The sequence below is a fragment of the Monodelphis domestica genome, chromosome 2, assembly GCF_027887165.1.
Source record: "Monodelphis domestica isolate mMonDom1 chromosome 2, mMonDom1.pri, whole genome shotgun sequence".
In the NCBI taxonomy this organism is placed as follows: Eukaryota; Metazoa; Chordata; class Mammalia; order Didelphimorphia; family Didelphidae; genus Monodelphis; species Monodelphis domestica.
In genome coordinates this window covers 238,023,037-238,043,592 of record NC_077228.1, presented here as the reverse complement: position 1 = coordinate 238,043,592, position 20,556 = coordinate 238,023,037, and the positions used below count along the sequence as shown (strand labels likewise).

Sequence of the window (20,556 nt, the reverse complement as noted above, 5' to 3'; positions counted from 1 at the left end):
TAATTTTGGATTACAAGATTTAGAAAGGATCTTAACAAATAACTTATTTAACTCTCATTTTATAAATGAGGAAACTGAGATTGAGGGAAGTTATTAAGTGTGGGAGAAATAGTGATACACTCCCCCAACACTGGTACACTTAGTAAAATTTTACCTCTCTTATTCCCATATTCCAATCCAAGAATTAGAAAGAAGGCAATAGACAAAAAATGCAGCTCAGGGAAGGTTTGGAGTTTATTTGCTGCAATTTCTTGGCTCTAGTTTACATGGCAAAAAACCAAAAACCCCAAAAACAAAAAATCAGATTAAAATAAATCCTGTCAGCAGTGATTGCTCATCTCTTCAGATCTCCCACAAAAAACCCCAAAAGACCCTTTCCCCCCCCAAATACAAAATAATCTAAAGGAGAAAAACTATACATAGATTATTTACATCTCTGATAAATATACTAATACTGATCCACTTGCCTCCCTCTCCTCACCCCCAACCCCCTCCCCCAAGCTTACTAGCTAGAACCAGTGCACTGAATCAACTCACAAGGAGAGGAACTGAAACATAGTTGGAGTAATTCTGGTATTAACGACAGACCTCAAACCTCCAAGAATCCTGCTTTCACTGCATTGATCGTTCTGCTCTAAAATGGAAAGTTCTGGTCTGTGCTATTTTTGGATATTTTCCAGAGTCTAGACAACAAAATACTTGATGCCACTCTACTAAACCACCTAGTAGGCTTCTGGTAGAACTCAACAATTCATTAACATAGGTAGGTGGGATACTACTGATAGTATTTATATTCTCCTCTCCCCAAAACTTTTCCAGAATTATTTTCAGAGATGAAGAGCTCTGAGGGACTATATCACCTGTTGGGATTCTTAATGGCCTAACAGTTACTTTCTTATACAGCAAGAACTTCCTCTTGTGTCCTAGAGGGTAACTCAACATACATATGGGAAGAAATGTACTGATAAATTATTCTAAGGGTTTTTTGGATTGCCAGATTGGATTCTATGGAAATAAGGAACTACTGATAGTCCCTGGGAGCTGCATTTTCTGGGCTCAAATTGTTATCTATGCATTTTAAGAAGCCACCTGAAGAATTACAGAGCAGGAAAAGTTCCAGTTTAATTGTCTTTTAGGATCAAGTAAATTAGATCCTAATGTGTAGGTGCATTTAAGGAAGTAACTAAGGACTATTTATTTGAGGGAGAAAAAAAATGAAGCCCTCAAGGAAACTAAGCAAGGACTTGCTCCTTCCTCTAAAATGAGGACTAGAGCTTTGGGGAGAAATAGTTCAAAACGAGAAAGAAAAATAAAAATGAAACAACTGAGTCAGTTATGCCCAGGTGTCCAGGGGGGCTGCCCTCATCATCATTTTGGCATTTTGCTCAATGAAAAATGCTGATTTTTTTTTTCCTTTTAAGCACAGGTGGATCATTAATTCTGAAATAAGAAAAAAAGTGTTTCCAAAAGCTATGGCTACTCTCTTTTCCTTAGTGTCCCATGTGCACTAAGAATGAGAAAATACCACCACCACCAGAACTCTATTTTGCTTTGCAGCCCATGGCATGAGTGGCCACACCAACCACTGGGTCTGTGTAGCACATCAGTGGCTGTATTCAAGACTCTGGTAGGTGGGAAAAGTCTGAGGCCCCCATTAAGCTTCATTGCTTCTTTTTCCACTCTTCACCCCCAACCCTCACCCACCTCCCAAACCCAATGGCTTACTAAAACTACAGACGACATTCTCCAGCTGACTAAGCCAGAATAATGCAAAGTAGATTGGAGAGGTAGCAGTGACATTACTCTTATCTCTTCTCAATGCCTGGTGGTAGATACCTGTATTACCTATGATGCTCCTTCCTCCAGGGAGGAACACAATTTATCTGGGAGTCTTCAAGACTGGACAGAGAATAATGCATATGGGCAAATTTCTTTAAAGTAAAAAATATATCTTTATAGTGTGTGGCTTCTCTCTTCCATCTCACCTTTCACTTTAACATATAATATATTTATAAATGTACCTATGGTGCAGGAATTGAAGGCTTCTTCACAGGAAAAATAACCAAGAGGTAAATGGTTGACTCCAAGCTCTGCTATCAGACCTGCTGAGTGGAGAGACTTGCAGGGAAGCTGATTTGCTTTCTGTTCTTTTTCAAAGAAAAAGTTATAAATCCATGCCTTAAAAGGGCTCAGTTTCCCTCTTCTCCCCAACTGATAACTACCCACCCAATCCCTCCCCTTTATTTGCTTAAAAAAATTGGAAAAGCTGAAGCTGGTCCTTAGGAATTCAGGGCAATGCTAAGAAGCAGAAGATGCTCCTGCTTCATAGCCCTCTCTCTCCCCGTGTGTAGAATGGCAGAGGGGGAAAATCAAGAATTCTTCACACTGTTAAGGTTCTGATCCCGCTTAGCTGGCACAGGCTTTTAATGTCTCTTGGTAGAGGAAACTTTCTTCTTCCTCGTTGCTAACATCTCGTAGAAAGGATCCCTGCTGATGGCTGCTCTGAAACATATAAATGGAGAAAGAGATGTTGGCTTGTGAAAAAGAGAAAAGAAGGGCAGGGCTAAAATGGCAGAATGGCATGGAACCGCTCTGATAATCCTCTGAAACCAACCTTAAAATAACACCTCAAAACAAATATTGGAATGACAGAAACAACAAAGGGGCATGGTGAAGTAACTCTTCTGCAGAAAACAACTTGGAAGGTAGGCGGAGATGGTCTATTTCACTGGGGTGAAAGGGGAGAGTAGTCAGAAACAAAGCCACACATTGAGGAGTATTAGCTGCTCACGCCATACTTCCTTTCCAAGTTCCAAATCAGGCAAACTTTAAGACCCTGAGACCCTACCTAAACCAATAACAAAATACCCCACACCTACGCCTTGAAGTACCAAATCCTACCTCAAGCTTGCAGTGAGACTCCAAGTTCTAATACAAGGAAATCTGCAGTGCCAGTCTGTTGAAGCATAAGGGGCCAAGATCCCCTGCCTGAGACTTTGGTGAAGCCCCAGGCTTCATTACAGGGCTATCCACAGTGCACCAGGCTGGTATGAGCACAGAGTGAGGAGTTGAGCCTTTACCTGTTGCTAGCCTAAAAGGAGGCCCCCAAGCCTACACTCAAGCTCCAAGCCCCACAGCAAGAATCTGTACTAAGTCTGAACTGTGTGAGCCCCAGTGAGACTTGGGGCCCTTGCCCAAGTCTGCAGTGAGGGCCCAAGTCCTAGTACAAGGCAGGCTATAGTGTACCTGGCCAATGTAAGCCCAGAATGAGGCCCAGAGTCCTTGCCCAGGCTTGAAGTCAGGCCCTGAGCCCCAACACAAGGTAGCTCACAGTGCTCTGAGACCTACAAGTCATCAGCAGTCCCTAGAGGAGAATGAATCAGTAGTAGCAAGGTATCTTTCAGAACTTACAGCCCACATGCTATCATACTACCTTGGAGGAATTGAAACTTGTAGAAACTCAGAATAAGAGTTGAGGGTGCAGCAAAAACAAACAAACAAACAAACAAACAAACAAACAAACGAAAAAAGATTAAGAAAGTGTCCCCTCTACCATGAGGACAGAGCCCACCTTTATTACAAAATTAAGTTTAAAAAAAGGCTGGGAAAATGAGCAAACAGCCAAAAAAAAATCTAACCATATAAAATTATTAAGGAGACAAAATAGAGCAAGGCACAGACTCTGAAGGAGACAATGAAATCAAAATAGCCACATGCAAAACTTTAAAGATAAATGGGAATTGCCCTCAGGCTTTGGAAGAGCTCAAAAAGGAATTAAAAAAAAAAACCAAAAGAAGCAGAAGGAAAATGGGAAAGAAAAATGAGAGTTATGGAACGAGAGTTACAGCTTAAAGAGAAGAATTGGCCAAATGGAAAGAGACACACAAAAATCCAATGAAGAAAAGTTTCTAAAAAACTAGGACAGATCAAATGGAAAAGGAGGTTCAAAAGCTCAATGAAGAAAATAATTTCTTAGAAATTAGAATTGGGCAAATGGAAGTTAATGACATCATGAGATATCAAGACACAATAACATCAAAAGAATGAAAAAATAGAAGAAAATATGAAACATCTCATTAAAAAAACCAACAATTGACCTGGAGAATAGATACATAAGAGACAATCTAAGAATTATTAGATTACCTGAAAGTCATGATTAAAAAATAAAAGCTTTGACATCATATTACAATGAATTAACAAAGAAAACTACCCTGATATTCTTGAACAAGAGGGCAAAATAGAAATGGAATGAATTCACCAATCACAAATGACAATTCCCAGGAAAATTACAGCCAAATTCAAGAGCTCTCAGGGCAAGGAGAAAATACTGCAAACAGCCAGAAAAAAACCCCAATATTATGAAGCCACAGTCAGGATTACTCAAGACTTATCAGCTTCTACATTAAAGGCTCAGAAGGTTTGGAATGTGATATTTCAGAAGGCAAAGGAACTAGGATTACACCCAAGAATCATCTAACCAGCAAAACTTTTTGGGGAAAAATGGTCATTTAATAAAATAGAAAATTTCCCAGTATTCCTAATGAAAAGATCAACTTTAAATGAAAATATGATGTGCAAATCAAGAGAAATAGAAAAAGGTAAATAAAAAAGAGAAAATTTAAGGGACTCAGTAAGGTCAAACTATTTATATTCCTACATGGAAAGATGATATTTGCAACTCAAAATTTTTACTATCATCAAAATAGTTAGAATGAGTATACATAGATGGAGGGTGTGAATTAGGATGACATGATATATAAAAAGAAAAAATAGTTAAAAAAAGAGGATTGTATTGAGGTAAAATGGAAGGGATATAAAATGGGGTAAATTATATCACATAAACAGGTGTAGCATCCCAAGCATATTCACATCTATGAAATATAAATGACTGTATGATTACTGTGTCTCCAAGCATAAGGTTATACCAATGAGGTTTGTGAATGTAACCTTGAACTGGCCATGTGGCCCTTGGCTAAGACAAACTCATTAACATGCTCAGACTCAATTCCCCGGAAAAGCGCGGTTTGCAATCTACATGCCAAAAGGTGTTCCCTCTACCTTGCCACCCAATCTTAATTGTCTATACTTTGTGATGTGGTTACTACGTGCTTAGGAGTACCGCCCAAGCAGGACAGGAATAAATTCAGAGGCAAAGCCATGAACTTCCTCTTGGCTTTTCTCCCCTTCCATGGAGCTCCACTGGGCTCCTCAATGACTATGTCTCTCTCTCCTCTTAACCTTCTCCTTCCCCGAGGCTGTAACCATCTTGGCCTGCATTTCCTACCTTAATCTCCTCCTCCACCTCATGTTCCTTTGTACTCATACTCTCCTATCAAAGGGAGTATCATAGGGATTGCCTGCCCTATCCAACCACTGACTTGTCCGTGTCTTTCATCTCCACCCTGGTTCTTGGTTCCTACCTCTCCTTGGGTCCCATCACAAAGGTGAGCCCATTCCCTTGTGGGACCCTGCTGGTCAGGGAAGTCCATTAAGGAAAACCCCACACAGGTGTGGGGAAAAAAAAACAACTATCACAGTGGAGAGAAGGATGAGGGTGATAATAGGCAATGCATAAACCTTACTATCATCAGAATTGGCTCAGGGAGAGAATAATTATAATCTTTGGAGATAGAATCCTATCTTACCATACAGAGAAGTGGGAAAGGAATATGATGGTGGGGTTGGGGTATTGAGCAATAAAGGAGAGGGGGAATTACAGGTGGTGATTAAAAACAAAACTGTTTTTGGGAAGGGACAGAATGAAAAGAGACAGAAAGAGCAGGTTCAAAAGGGGAAAATAAGATGGAGTGGAATACACAGTTTGTAATCATAACTGCTAATGTGAATGGGATGAACATAAAAAACATTGGTGGAGAGCAGAGTGGATTAAAAGCCAGAATCCTACAATATATTGTTTATAATAAATACATTTGAGGCAAGGAGACATACATAGACCTTACATAGGTAAGGGAATGGGGAAGAATCCATTGTGCTTCAAATGAAGAAAAAAAGGCAAGACTAGCAACTATGATTTTAGACAAAACTAAAGCAAAAACTGATCTAATTAAAAGAAATAAGGAAGAAAATTCCATCTTGATAAAAGGTATAATAGACAGTGAAGTAATATCAATATTAAACATATAAGCACCAAATGGTATAGACACCAAATTTTTAAAGGAGAAATTAAATGGACTTCAGGAGGAAAAAGATAGTAAAACTATACCAGTGGGGGACATTAACTTCCCTTCTCATAACTTGATGAATTTAACAAAAAAAAAATTAACAAGAAAGAAGTAAGGAAATGAATGAAATTTTAGAATAATTAGTAGATCTCTGGAGAAAACTGAATAGGGAAAAAAGAAATATATCTTTTTTTCAGTAGTGTCTGGTATGTATATAAAAACAGACATACTAGGGGCATGAAAATTTCACAGCCAAATACAGAAAAGTAGAAATAATAAATGTATCTCTTTCAGATCATATGCTATAAAAATTATAATCAATAAGGGCCCATGAAAAGACAAATTATAAATTAATTGGAAGCTAAATAATCTAATTCTTAAAAACAGGTAGGTTAAAGAATAAATTAGAGAAATGATAATTTCATTAAAGAGAATGACAATGAGGAGACAACATATCAAAATTTAGGGGACAGAGTCAATGCAATACTTAAGAGAAATTTTATATCTCTGAATGCTCACATCAATAAAATAGAGAAAAAGAAATCAATGAACTGGGCAAGAAACTAAAAAAACAAAAACAAAAACAGAAAAAGAACAAATTAAAAATAGCCAATTAAAGGCTAAATTGGAAATCCTAAAAATCAAAGGAAAAAGTAACAAAATTGACAATGACTGAACTAATAAATAAGGCTAGGAGTTGGTTTTATGAAAAAATTTTAAAAAAGGGCATTGGTTAATTTAATTTAAAAAAGAAAAGAAAATTGTCAGTATCAAAAATAAAACAGGAGAATTCAACAACCAATGAGGAAGAAATTAAAGCAATCATTACGACCCATTTTGCCAAATTATTAGACAATAAATCTGATAGTCTAGGTGAAATGGATGAATATTTAAAAAATTATAAATTACCCAGATTAACAAAAGAAGAAATAGCATACTTAAATAATCCCATCTCACAAGAAACCGAACAAGCCACTAGACTCCCTAAGAAAAAAATTTCCAGCATCAGATGGACTCACAAGTGAATTCTATCAAACATACATAGAATAATTAATCCTAATACTATGTAAATTATTTGGCAAAATAGGCAAAGGAATCCTACTAAAATATTTTATGACACAAATATGGTCCCGATACATATGCCAGTAAGACAAAAAAAAAGAAAAAAAGAAAATTGCAGACCAATTTCCTTAATGAATATTGATGCAAAAATCTTAAATAAAATACTAGCAAAGAGATTACAACAATATATCACAATGATCATTCAATATGACCAGTGGGATTTAGATCAGGGAAAGACTGATTTAAATATTAGGAAAGCTATCAACATAACTAACCGTATGAAAAACCAAGCTAACAAATCACACAATTATTTTAATAGATGCAGAAAAAGCCTTCAATAAAATACAACATCCAATCCTATTAAAAACACTAGAAAGCAGGCGGAGTCAAGATGGCGGCTTAGCAAGCAGCAAAAGTTCAGACCTCAGAAAACCCTTCCTTACCGATTACAAACTGAATGCTCCTAGGGCATCGAAATTCAAACTGAACAACAGGACAGAGGCGGGGAACCCTCCTTCTGGACTCAAATCAAAAGGTACACCCCCCAACAGCTGGAATCCGAGAATACTCTGGTCTAAGGGGAAGGCAGAGGGAAGGTCCCAGGACCCCTCCCCCCCAACCCAGAGGGCTGAGCCCCCAGCGGCAGCAGGAACCTCTGAGTGGGAAAAGGTGCTGGTTTGGAGGGTCTACCTTGTGAGCAGTGGGGTGCCAGGCTCGGAGAGTCCAGCGTGGACAGCGGGGAGAAATCCAGGGAGACACCGGGGCCGTGGCTGGGTCCCTCCATCAGGCTCCAGTCTCACCATTGCCTGGGGGCACATCCAGACCAATCTAGTTGAACCTAATCCCATCAGGACTCCTCAGAGCTCAGAGAGCTGGCAAAGGCACTGGGGAACCTTGCGGACAGCGGAGAAGGAACTGAAGAGAACTGGAGAGAGCCTGGGAGGCCCAGCCTTCCAGGAGTCTTTGGCCTCAGAGTACATACAGCCCAACCCAGTTGAATTTAATTCAATCAAAAGCCTCCAGAAGACAGGGAAGCTAACATTCCTCCCCTAGAGACTATACCAACAGATCTGACAAAGCTCCAAGAGGGGAGACTGACAGCCCCAAAACCAAAAAAAAATGAGAGGAGCAAGAGCACAGACAAATACAGGGAACAAAGAAGGGATAAACTTGAGCAAACAACAGAAAAAGAAGAAAGAAATTGCAATAGACAGCTTCTGCAGAGGTAATGAGCAAAGAGCGAATGAAACAGAGGGGGAGGGATCAGTAAAGGAAAAATCATAAATCCCAGCAAATTGGATACAGGCTTTGGAAGAATTCAAAATGCAATTCAAAACACAATTAAGAGAGGCTGAAGACAATTGGGAAAAGGACTTAAAAACTAAGATAAGTCATCTGGAAACAGAGGCACTTGAACTAAAACAAGAAAATAGTGTCTTGAAAGCCAAAATCAACCAGCTGGAAAATGAGGCAAAGGAGATGAAAGATGAGGCAAAGCAGATGAAAGATGAGGAGAAGAAGATGAAAGGTGACCTCCAAAGAAAATCCGACCAAAAGGAAAAGGATGACCAAAAAACTAAGGATGAAATCCAGTCTTTAAGAACCAGAATACAACAACTAGAATCAAGTGACCTCACAAGGCAGCAGGACATTATAAAACAAAACCAAAAGAATGAAAAAATTGAGGAAAATATGAAACATCTCATTCACAAAACAGAGGATTTAAAAAATTGTTCAAGGAGAGACAATTTAAAAATCATTGGCCTACCAGAAGACCATGACAAAAGAAAAAGCCTGGACATTATATTACAGGAAATTATTAAAGAAAACTGCCCCAATATCCTAGAACAAGAGGGAAAAGTGGAGATTGATAGAATCCACAGATAACTTCCTGTACTTAATCCCCAACTGACAACACTCAGGAATGTTATAGCCAAATTCAAGAACTATCAGACCAAAGAAAAGATATTACAAACTGCCAAGAAGAAGTCATTCAGATACCAAGGAACCACAGTGAGGATAACTCAGGATCTGGCTGCATCCACACTGAAAAAAAGAAAGGCATGGAATACGATATTCCGGAAAGCAAGGGAACTAGGTCTACAACCAAGAATCAACTACCCAGCAAAACTGACTATATTCTTATAGGGGAAAGTATGGTCATTCAACAAAATAGAAGAATTTCAAGAATTAGTAAAGAAAAGACCAGACCTGAACAGAAAATTTGATGTCCAACCACAGAACTCAAGAGAATCATCAAAAGGTAATTTAAAAAGAGGGGAAAAAAGAAAAAGAAAACAAAACAAAACAAAAATTTTTTAAAGAGACTCAATAAGTTAAAATAATATGTATCCCTATAAGAAAAGAGGTCATCGGTAACTCATAAAAACTGTTGTTATTACCTGGGCAGCAAAAAGAAGTACACTTAGAGGAAACAGTGACAAACTGTACAGGATGAAAGGGAAAGACATAAATAGGTATAAAGATATATGCATGCAAAAATACATACATGAGTATGCATATATATATATATGACTAGAGCTTAAAAATAGGCTAATATTAAAGGAAATGGGAAAAGAAAAAAATGGGGGTAAGTTTATATGTCATAAAGAAGCTCATGGTGGGAGGAAGGAGAACATCAATACACTGGAAGGGTAAAGAGGTGAGAGACAGGAAATACTCAACTTTTACATGCTTTGAAATTGACTCAAAGAGGGAAAACCAATTCAATCCATTGGGGGCAGAGAATAGATTTGTGCCCTATAGGGGAGTAGAAGGGTAACAAATGGTCTGGTGGGAAAGGAAGCAGTACAAGAGAGGGAGGGGGCGAGGGGGATTAATTTTAGAAAGACTACAGGGAAAATAAGGGGGGGAAATAGAAAGGAAGGGGGTAGGGAAGTAAAATAAGGGTGGGAACAAGGGGGACTGTTTAAAAGCAAACATCAGTGTAGAAGGAAATAGTGAAAGAAGAAAAGGAAGCAGAAACCAAAATGCTGGGAAATACACAGCTAGTAATCATAACTCTGAATGTGAATCGAATGAACTCACCCATAAAACGCAAGCGAATAGCAGAGTGGATTAGAATCCAAAACCCTTCCATATGCTGTCTACAAGAAACACACATGAGGAAGGTAGATATACATAGGGTGAAAGTAAGAGGGTGGAGCCAAATCTATTGGGCATTAACTGACAAAAAGAAGGCAAGAGTCACAATCATGATATTTGACAAAGCCAAAGTAAAAATAAATCTAGTTAAAAGAGATAGGGAAGGTAATTACATCCTGATAAAAGGCAGTATAGACAGTGAGGAAATATCTGTACTCAACATGTATGCACCAAATGGCATAGCATCCAAATTTCTAAAGGAGAAACTAGAGGAACTCAAGGACGAAATAGGTAGAAAAACTGTACTAGTAGGAGACCTGAACCTTCCTCTATCCGAACTAGATAAATCAAACCAAAAAATAAATAAGAAAGAGGTAAGAGAAGTAAATGAAATCTTAGAAAAATTAGAGTTAGTAGACATGTGGAGAAAAATAAATAGAGACAAAAAGGAATATACCTTTTTTTCTGTAGCACATGGTACATTCACAAAAACTGACCATGTATTAGGGTATAAAAACATTGCAAACAAGTGCAAAAGAGCAGAAATAATAAATGCAACTTTCTCAGATCACAATGCAATGAAAATAATAATTAGTAAGGAAACATGGAGAGGTAAATTGAAAATTAATTGGAAATTAAACAATATGATTCTCCAAAACCAGTTAGTTAAAGAACAAATCATAGAAACAATTAATAACTTCATTGAAGAAAATGACAATGATGAGACATCCTTTCAAAACCTATGGGATGCAGCCAAAGCGGTACTCAGGGGGAAATTTATATCCTTGAGTTCATATATTAACAAATTAAGAAGGTCAGAGGTCAATGAATTGGGCATGCATATTAAAAAATTAGAAAGCAAACAAATTAAAAATTCTCAGATGAAGACTAAATTAGAGATCCTAAAACTCAAAGGAGAAATTAATAAAATTGAAGGTCAAAGAACTATTGATTTAATAAATAAGACTAGAAGCTGGTACTTTGAAAAAAAATAGACAAAGTAAAAGTCAGTTTAATTAAAAAAAGGAAAGAAATAAACCAAATTGACAGTATCCAAGATGAAAAAGGAGACCTCACCTATACTGAAGAGGAAATTAAGGCAATCATTAAAAACTACTATGCCCAATTATATGGCAACAAATATGGCAATCTACATAGACGCAAAAATCTTAAATAGGATACTAGCAAAAAGACTCCAACAAGTCATCACAAGGGTCATCACTATGACCAGGCAGGATTCATATCAGAAATGCAAAGATGGTTCAATATTAGGAAAACCATCCATATAATTGACCATATTAACAAGCAAACTGACAAAAATTTCATGATTATCTCAATAGATACAGAAAAAGCCTTTGATAAAATACAACACCCATTCCTATTAAAAGCACTAGAAAGTATAGGAATAGAACAGTTGTTCCTAAAAATAATAAACAGTATATATCTAAAGCCATCAGCAAACATCATCTGCAATGGGGATAAACTAGAAGCCTTCCCAATAACATCAGGAGTAAAACAAGGATGCCCATTATCACCTCTATTATTTAAGATTGTACTAGAAACACTAGCAGTACCAATTAGAGAAGAAAAAGAAATTGAAGGTACTAAAATTGGCAATATCACTCTTTGCAGATGATATAATGGTTTACTTAAGGAATCCTAGAGAATCAACTAAAAAGTTACTCAAAATAATCAACAACTTTAGCAAAGTTGAAGGATACAAAATAAACCCTCATAAGTCATCAGGATTTCTATATATCTCTAACCCATTTCAGCATCAAGAATTAGAAAGAGAAATACCATTTAAAATCACCTTATACAATATAAAATACTTGGGAATCTATCTGCTGAGACAAACACAGGAACTATATGAACACAACTACAAAACACTTTCCACACAGTTAAAACTAGATCTAAACAATTGGAAAAACATTGATTGCTCAAGGATGGGACGAGCTAACATAATAAAAATGACAATCTTACCCAAATTAATTTACTTATTTAATGCCATACCCATTGAACTACCAAAAAACTTCTTTACTGAATTAGAAAAAAACTATAGCTAAGTTCATTTGGAAGAACAAAAGATCAAGGATATCCAGGGAAATCATAAAGAAAAAATGCAAAGGAAGGAGGACTTGCAGTCCCAGATCTCAAACTATACTATAAAGCAGTGGTTATCAAAACAATTTGGTACTGGCTATGAGACAGAAAGGAGGGTCAGTGGAATAGACTTGGCGTAAATGATCTCAGCAAGACAGTTTATGACAAACCCAAAGCCCCCAGCTTTTGGGACAAAAATCCATTATTTGATAAAAACTGCTGGGAAAATTGGAAGACAGTGTGAGAGAGATTAGGTTTGGATCAACACCTCACACCCTACACCAAGATAAACTCAGAATGGGTGAATGACTTGAACATAAAGAAGGAAACTATAAGTAAATTAGTTGAATACAGCATAGTATACATGTCAGACCTTTGGGAAGGGAAAGATTTTAAGACCAAGCAAGACTTAGAAAGAGTCACAAAATGTAAAATCAATAATTTTGAGTACATCAAATTAAAAAGGATTTGTACAAACAAAACCAATGTAACTAAAATCAGAAGGGAAACAACAAATTGGGAAACAATCTTCATAAAAACCTCTAACAAAGGTTTAATTACTCAAATTTATAAACAGCTAAATCAATTGTACAAAAAATCAAGCCATTCTCCAATTGATAAATGGGCAAGGGACATGAATAGGCAGTTCTCAGCCAAAGAAATTAAAACTATTAATGAGCACATGAAAAAGTGTTCTACATCTCTTATAATCAGAGAGATGCAAATCAAAACAACTCTGAGGTATCACCTCACACCTAGCAGATTGGCTAACATGACAACAAAGGAAAGTAATGAATGCTGGAGGGGAGGTGGCAAAGTAGGGACACTAATTCATTGCTGGTGGAGTTGTGAATTGATCCAACCATTCTGGAACAATTTGGAACTATGCCCAGAGCGATAAAAGACTGTCTGCCCTTTGATCCAGCCATAGCACTGCTGGGTTTGTACCCCAAGGAGATAATAAGGAAAAAGACTTGTACAAGAATATCCATAGCAGTGCTCTTTGTGGTGGCCAAAAATTGGAAAATGAGGGGATCCCTTTCAATTGGAGAATGGATGAACAAATTGTGGTATATGTTGGTGATGGAATACTATTGTGCTAAAAGGAATAATAAAGTGGAGGAATTCCATGCAGACTGGAACAACCTCCAGGAAGTGATGTAGAGCGAAAGGAGCAGAACCAGGAAAACACTGTACACAGAGACTGCTACACTGTGGTACAATAGAACGTAATGGAATTCTCCATTGGTGTCAATGCAATGTCCCTAAACAATCTGCAGGGATCTAGGAGAAAAAACACTATCCACAAGGAAAGGACAAACTGTGGGAGTAAAAACACCAAGGAAAAGCAACTGCTTGACTACAGGGGTGGAGGGGATATGACTGAGGAGAGATTCTAAATGAACACTCTAATGCAAATACCAACAACATGGAAATGGGTTTGAATCAAGAACACATGTGATAACCAGTGGAATCGCACGTCAGCTATGGGAGTGGTGGTTGGAGGGGGGAAGGAGGAAAAGAAAATGATATTTGTCTCCAATGAATAATGTTTGGAAATGACCAAATAAAATAATGTTAAAATTTTTTTTTTGAACCCATAGAAAAAAAAAAAGGTTGGGGGAACCTACTTCTACAAAAATATTTTTAGAACTCTTTTTGTGGTGGCAAAGAATTAGGGATGCCTATCAATTGGAGAATGGCTGAACAAATTGTTATATATGAAGATGACGGAATACTATTGTGTTGTAAGAAGTGATGGAACAGGGGTGGAGCCAAGATGGCAGCTTAGTAACAGCAAAAGCAGAACCTACTCTGAGAATCCTTCCAAACCAGCCTTAAAAAAGCACCTCATAATGACAGGATTCAAGAAATCATTTCAGAAAGAACTAGAAAGACCTAAATGAACTTATGCAGAGTGAAATAAGCAGAACCAGGAGAACATTCTACATGGTAGCAGCAATACTGTGGAATGAACAACTATGATAGACTGAGCAACTCTCAACAATACAATGATCCAGGACAATTCTAAGGGATTTACAACAAAGAATGCTATCCACCTTTAGAAAAAAAACTGCTGAATTTGGAATGCAGAACTAAGCATAGTACTTTTCACTTTAGTTTATTTGGGTTTTTATTTTGGTGTTGTGTTTTTATATAATTATTCTATCATAATACATGTACAATCCAGATCAAATTGCTTACTACCTCTAGAAAGAGGGAGGGAAAGGAGAAAGGAAGACAATTTAGATCACACAACTTTAAAAGACTTTTGGGAAAAATCACTACTACATTTAATTGGTAAAACAGAATATCTTTGCCAAAAAAAGAAGCGAGAAAATATCAGGAGAAAGAAAAGGAAAAATCTAGAGTCCCATTGCAGTGGGAGTATATGTGACTCTTGTCTTCCAAACTGGGTCTCTGAGTTTTCCTAAATAAAGAACTCCAGTTAAACATAGTGATTAGGGGCTCTATATTACTCTACTTCAAGTATATTATGGGACAAACAGATATCTGTGTACTAACAAGAAAAATATTCATAATTTAAAACATCAGTTTTGTTTTTTTTTTACTTTTCTTTTTCAATTTAAACATTATTTTATTTGGTCATTTTCAAACAATATTCCTTGGAAACAAAGATTCTTTTCTTTTCCTCCTCCCCTCCCACCACCCCTCCCCTAGCCAATGCATGATTTCCACTGGGTACCCATTTCCATGTTGTTGGTATTTGCATTAGAGTGTTCATTTAGTCTCTCCTCATTCATGTCCCCTCAATCCCTGTAGTCAAACAGTTGTTTTTCTTCGTTGTTTTTACTCCCACAATTTGTCCTTTGCTTGTGGAGAGTGTTTTTTTCTCCTAGACCCCTGCAGAATGTTCAGGGACATTGTATTGACACTAATGGAGAAGTCCATTACGTTCTATTGTACCACGGTGTATCAGTCTCTGTGTACAATGTTTTTCTGGTTCTGCTCCTTTCACTCTGCATCACTTCCTGGAGGTTGTTCCAGTCTCCATGGAATTCCTCCACTTCATTATTCCTTTGAGCACAATAGTATTCCATCACCAACATATACCACAATTTGTTCATCCATTCCCCAATTGAAGGGCATCCCCTCATTTTCCAATTTCTGGCCACCACAAAGAGCTCAGCTATGAATATTCTTTTTCCTTATTATCTCCTTGGGGTACAAAACCATCAGTGCTATGGCTGGATCAAAGGGAAGATAGTCTTTTAGCACCCTTTGGGAATAGTTCCAAATTGCCCTCCAGAATGGTTGGATCAATTCACAACTCCACCAGCAATGAATTAATGTCCTGACTTTGCCACATCCCCTCCAGCATTCATTACTTTCCTTTGCTGTCATGTTAGCCAATCTGCTAGGTGTGAGGTGATACCTCAGAGTTGTTTTGATTTGCATCTCTCTGATTATAAGAGATTTAGAGCACTTTTTCATGTGCTTATTAATAGTTTTTATTTCTTTATTTGAAAACTGCCTGTTCATGTCCCTTGCCCATTTATCAATTGTAGAATGGCTTAATTTTTTGTACAATTGATTTAGCTGTTTATAAATTTGAGTAATTAAACCTTTGTCAGAGGTTTTTCTGAAGATTGTTTCCCAATTTGTTGCTTCCCTTCTCAACCTTTTTAATTTGATGTAGTCAAAATTATTTATTTTACATTTTGTGACTCTTTCTATGTCTTGCTTGGTTTTAAATTCTTTCCCTTCCCAAAGGTCTGACATGTATTCTGTTCTGTGTTCACCTAATTTACTTATAGTTTCCTCCTTTATGTTCAAGTCATTCACCCATTCTGAGTTTATCTTGGTGTAGGGTGTGAGGTGTTGATCCAAACCTAATCTCTCCCACACTGTCTTCCAGTTTTCCCAGCAGTTTTTATCGAATAGTGAATTTTTGTCCCAAAAGCTGGGATCTTTGGGTTTGTCATCAACTGTCTTGCTGAGATCACTTACCCCAAGTCTATTCCACTGATCCTCCTTTCTGTCTCCTAGCCAGTACCAAATTGTTTTGATGACCACTGCTTTATAATATAGTCTGAGATCTGGGACTGCAAGGCCCCCTTCCTTTGTGTTTTTTTTTTTCATTATTTCCCTGGATATCCTTGATCCTTTGTTCTTCCAAATGAACTTTGTTATGGTTTTTTCTAGATCAGTAAAAATTTTTTTTGGAAGTTCAATGGGTATAGCACTAAATAGATGGATGAGTTTGGGTAGGATGGTTATTTTTATTATATTGGCTCGTCCTATCCATTAGCAGTTAATATTTTTCCAATTGCTCAAGTCTAGTTTTAGTTGTGTGGAGAGTGTTTTTTAGTTGTGTTCATATAGTTCCTGTGTTTGTCTCAGGAGATAGATTCCTAAGTATTTTATTTTCTCTAAGGTGATTTTGAATGGGATTTCTCTTTCTAATTCTTGCTGCTGAGCTGTGTTGGAAATATATAGAAATGCTGATGATTTATGCGAGTTTATTTTGTAACCTGCAACTTTGCTAAAGTTGTTGATTATTTCGACTAGCTTTTTGGTTGAATCTCTAGGATTCTTTAAGTAGACCATCATATCATCCGCAAAGAGCGATAACTTGGTCTCCTCCTTGCCTATTTTGATGCCTTCAATTTCTTTTTCTTCTCTAATTGCTACTGCTAGTGTTTCTAGTACAATGTCAAAAAATAGAGGTGATAATGGGCATCCTTGTTTCACTCCTGATCTTATGGGGAATGGATCTAGTTTATCCCCATTGCAGATGATATTAGCTGATGGTTTTAGATATATACTGTTTATTATTTTTAGGAATGACCCTTCTATTCCTATGCTTTCTAGTGTTTTTAATAGGAATGGGTGTTGTATTTTATCAAATGCTTTTTCTGCATCTATTGAGATAATCATGTGGTTCTTGCTAGTTTGCTTGTTGATGTGGTCAATTATGTGGATGGTTTTCCTAATATTGAACCAGCCCTGCATTCCTGGTATAAATCCTATTTGATCATAGTGAATGACCCTCCTGATCACTGTTGGAGTCTTTTTGCTAGTATCCTATCTAAGATTTTTGCATCTATATTCACTAGGGAGATTGGTCTATAGTTTTCTTTTTCCATTTTTGACCTGCCTGGCTTTGGTATCAGTACCATGTTTGTGTCATAAAAGGAATTTGGTAGAACTCCCTCTTTGCTTATTATGTCAAATAGTTTGTATTGTATTGGGATTAGCTGTTCTGTGAATGTTTGGTAGAATTTTCTTGTGAATCCATCAGGCCCTGGGGATTTTTTCTTAGGGAGTTCTTTGATGGCCTGTTGGATTTCATTTTCTGATATGAGATTATTTAAGAATTTTATTTCTTCTTCTGTTAGTCTAGACAATTTATATTTTTGTAAGTATTCATCCATATCACCTAGGTTGGTATTAAGACATCAGTTTTTATAGGTAAAGAAGCTCAAGTTTTTAACAATTTACACCATGAATGTTTGTAAACATAAAAGATTGTAACTTCATTCCTAAATTCAAATCTTTCTATAGGAATAAAGGCCACAAATACATATTTAAGAAAATAATGCAATTAAGCTATTTGTTACATTACAAATTAAACAGATTTTTGTGAGTTGGGAATATAACTATTCCAGGTTTCTTTGGGGAAACTGTGTAGGGAGAAGGGAAATTAGTGTTACTGAGGACATTCCAAATATCGCTCTGCCAAAGCAGCCTGTCAAAGAAATATATGATAACTTTGGACATACTTTTCCCTTTATGAGATCTGAGAAAAGGTAAGTTTAGCACCTACTTGCACTGCAACTAATAGTGGGGCCCTTGTTACCCACTTTAAATATGAAAGAATCACTACATTTCCATCATCATATTGTTCTCTTGGCTGGATTCTTATGAACAAACTTTATGTGCACTGGAAATTTGGGTAGTACTAGCTTAGAGAAGTAGATTGTCCAAGCTGGAATTCAAATCCAGGTTTCTTAGGCTAGTCCAAGTCTAATGCTCTTTCCATTATATTATGTCCTCACAGACTTGAGCTGAAACTACTGAGGTAGGAGTTGAAAAATTCAAATAATTCACAGGAAGCTCTCTACTGCTTCTCTGAACAGTGATGTTGATGTAAACTTTTCAAGCTACATTGATAGTAAAACTCAAGCACAGGGTGAAAAAAAATCAAATATACTTCTTTAGTTTCAGGTGAAACTTTTCATATAATACAAATAGCTCTGATCATCCGGAGCTCAAAATTGTCAGGTCTACCAAACTGAGGTTTTTTGTGATTAGCCTGAATAATTTATGTACGCTGTGTATTATTTACTCTCACCAGGGTTGCTGTCAGGTTCAAATGAAATTGTGTATTTTTCTTAATAAAATACAATTTAAATGTCTGATATACTATTATAGTGAAGCTGGTTGCAATCACAAATTAATATATTTGTGGGTGGACACCTGAGAAGGACATTGGAAACTGAGGGAAAATGGGTAAAAGAGGAAGAAAGAGAGGGGAGGGGTAAGGAAGAAAGACTTAGAGACAAGGAGTTAAAAAACATGGGGTCCAACATTCTTGTTCTTCTGATGGTATTGAAAGAGAGGATGCTGCATCCCAAACTTTTATTGAAGAATAGTGGGAGGTAGCTAATGAACATGTGACACAGCATAGGTTTTAACATTGGCTCAATTGACAATCATAGAGGATTTTTTTTATTATCAATTGTTTATCAATTGATAATCATAGAGGAGGAGGTTAATCAAACATGTGACTTGGTAAGGAATGTGGTCTAACAATGAGGTATCTGTGGCAACTAACACCCTGCCCAGGAATTCTTTTGACCTTGGCCAGATTCTTAAATTTATGGTTGGACTGAATATATTTAATTGGTCCCCTGGGATTTAATTACTAAATCCTAAAAATGAATTACTAAAGTCAGCCTTTATACTCACCATGTGTCAGTTCAACCAGCAGATTCTTTATCAGCCTCAACTCCAGTAGAACTGTTTCTTACAGGAGGTTCCACTCCAAGTGTGAAGATTTCAAAATACAATGATCAATAAGTAACATGACCATGTGTCTGGTATATGAGTACTTAGGTTACAATATCAATACATCAATAATACTTACAACATGAGAATATACCTGGGATGCTACACATAGAGTATGAAGAGATTAGAAAAGAGAGTCTGTGCAAGATTGGCAAAAAAATGGCTGGAAATTATTAAATTAAATTAAGCCACAATACTTAAATCTATGTTGCTTTGATTCTGAAAGCGGAGGAGGAAACATAATGCATTTGGAAGGATTGTAACCTAGAATTCAGATTTAGTTTATAAAAGAAAGTTAAGGTTTAGAGAGAATGGTATTGGGATTGCACCTTTAATTTCTTACTTTTAAAGTCACTTTAAAAAGCCATCTTGAAAAATACTGTTAAAATGTTGTTTAACTACCTTAATAGTTTCTTTTAAAGGTATGGAAAATTTACTGATTTTTAATGCTAATTAGAAGGGCACATCTAAAAAATGTGTAGGTATAAATAAGGAAGAAAAAAAAGATTTTCTGGAAGAAAAAGTAAAGAATCTCTACAAATATTTTATCATTTTTATCCTTTTGGGTTTTGGGGGGGGGTTGTTTTCATTTTTAGGAAAGATAAATTTTGAATCCTACCTTCAACCCGCCATCCACACTCCAGACCTTTTCGAAACACATATACTTGTTTATTCATCTTTTTTCTTTTGTCTCCTTTAGCCACTTTTCAATTTCCTCTAACCCAGAGGTTGCCAAACTCTGACCCCTGGGTCCTTTGGGAGTCATCAAAATTCTTAGGGGGTCCATAATATCAAAGCTATTTTCATAATAATAACCAAGGCCTTTAAATTTCTAATATAGCAAATATCCATAGCTATAACCCACATAAATGAAAGTTCTTTCGGGGCACAAGGGGGATACTCCCCCTGTAAAAGGACTTCCATTAGGATTTCTCTTCTCCCTTAACTGAGCAAAAGCAAGCAAATAAAGAAACAAACAAAAAGTCTTATTGGTAGGTAAATGTTAGCTAGGGAAGATATTTAGGGTGGTAAACCTTATTCACTTAACATAATAAGGTTAAGCCTGTTT

At 36.7% G+C, this 20,556-nt stretch overlaps 1 protein-coding gene across 5 annotated transcripts in view; it reads right to left on the bottom strand.

Moving 5' to 3' along the window:
* The window catches only part of CYTH1 (cytohesin 1), a 251,399-nt gene that overhangs the window by 14,983 nt on the left and 215,860 nt on the right, over positions 1-20,556 (bottom strand). For 4 of the 5 annotated variants that reach the window (XR_008916451.1, XR_008916453.1, XR_008916454.1 and 1 more), the window contains exon 13: positions 2,022-2,502. Coding sequence is in view for 1 of the 5 variants with exons in the window: in XM_056817397.1 (XP_056673375.1) it covers positions 2,424-2,502 (79 nt within the window). In the remaining 4 variants the exon portion in view is untranslated. Of the gene's footprint in view, positions 1-210; positions 2,503-20,556 lie in introns of those variants that run through there. The other variant, XM_056817397.1, reaches the window with a different exon arrangement.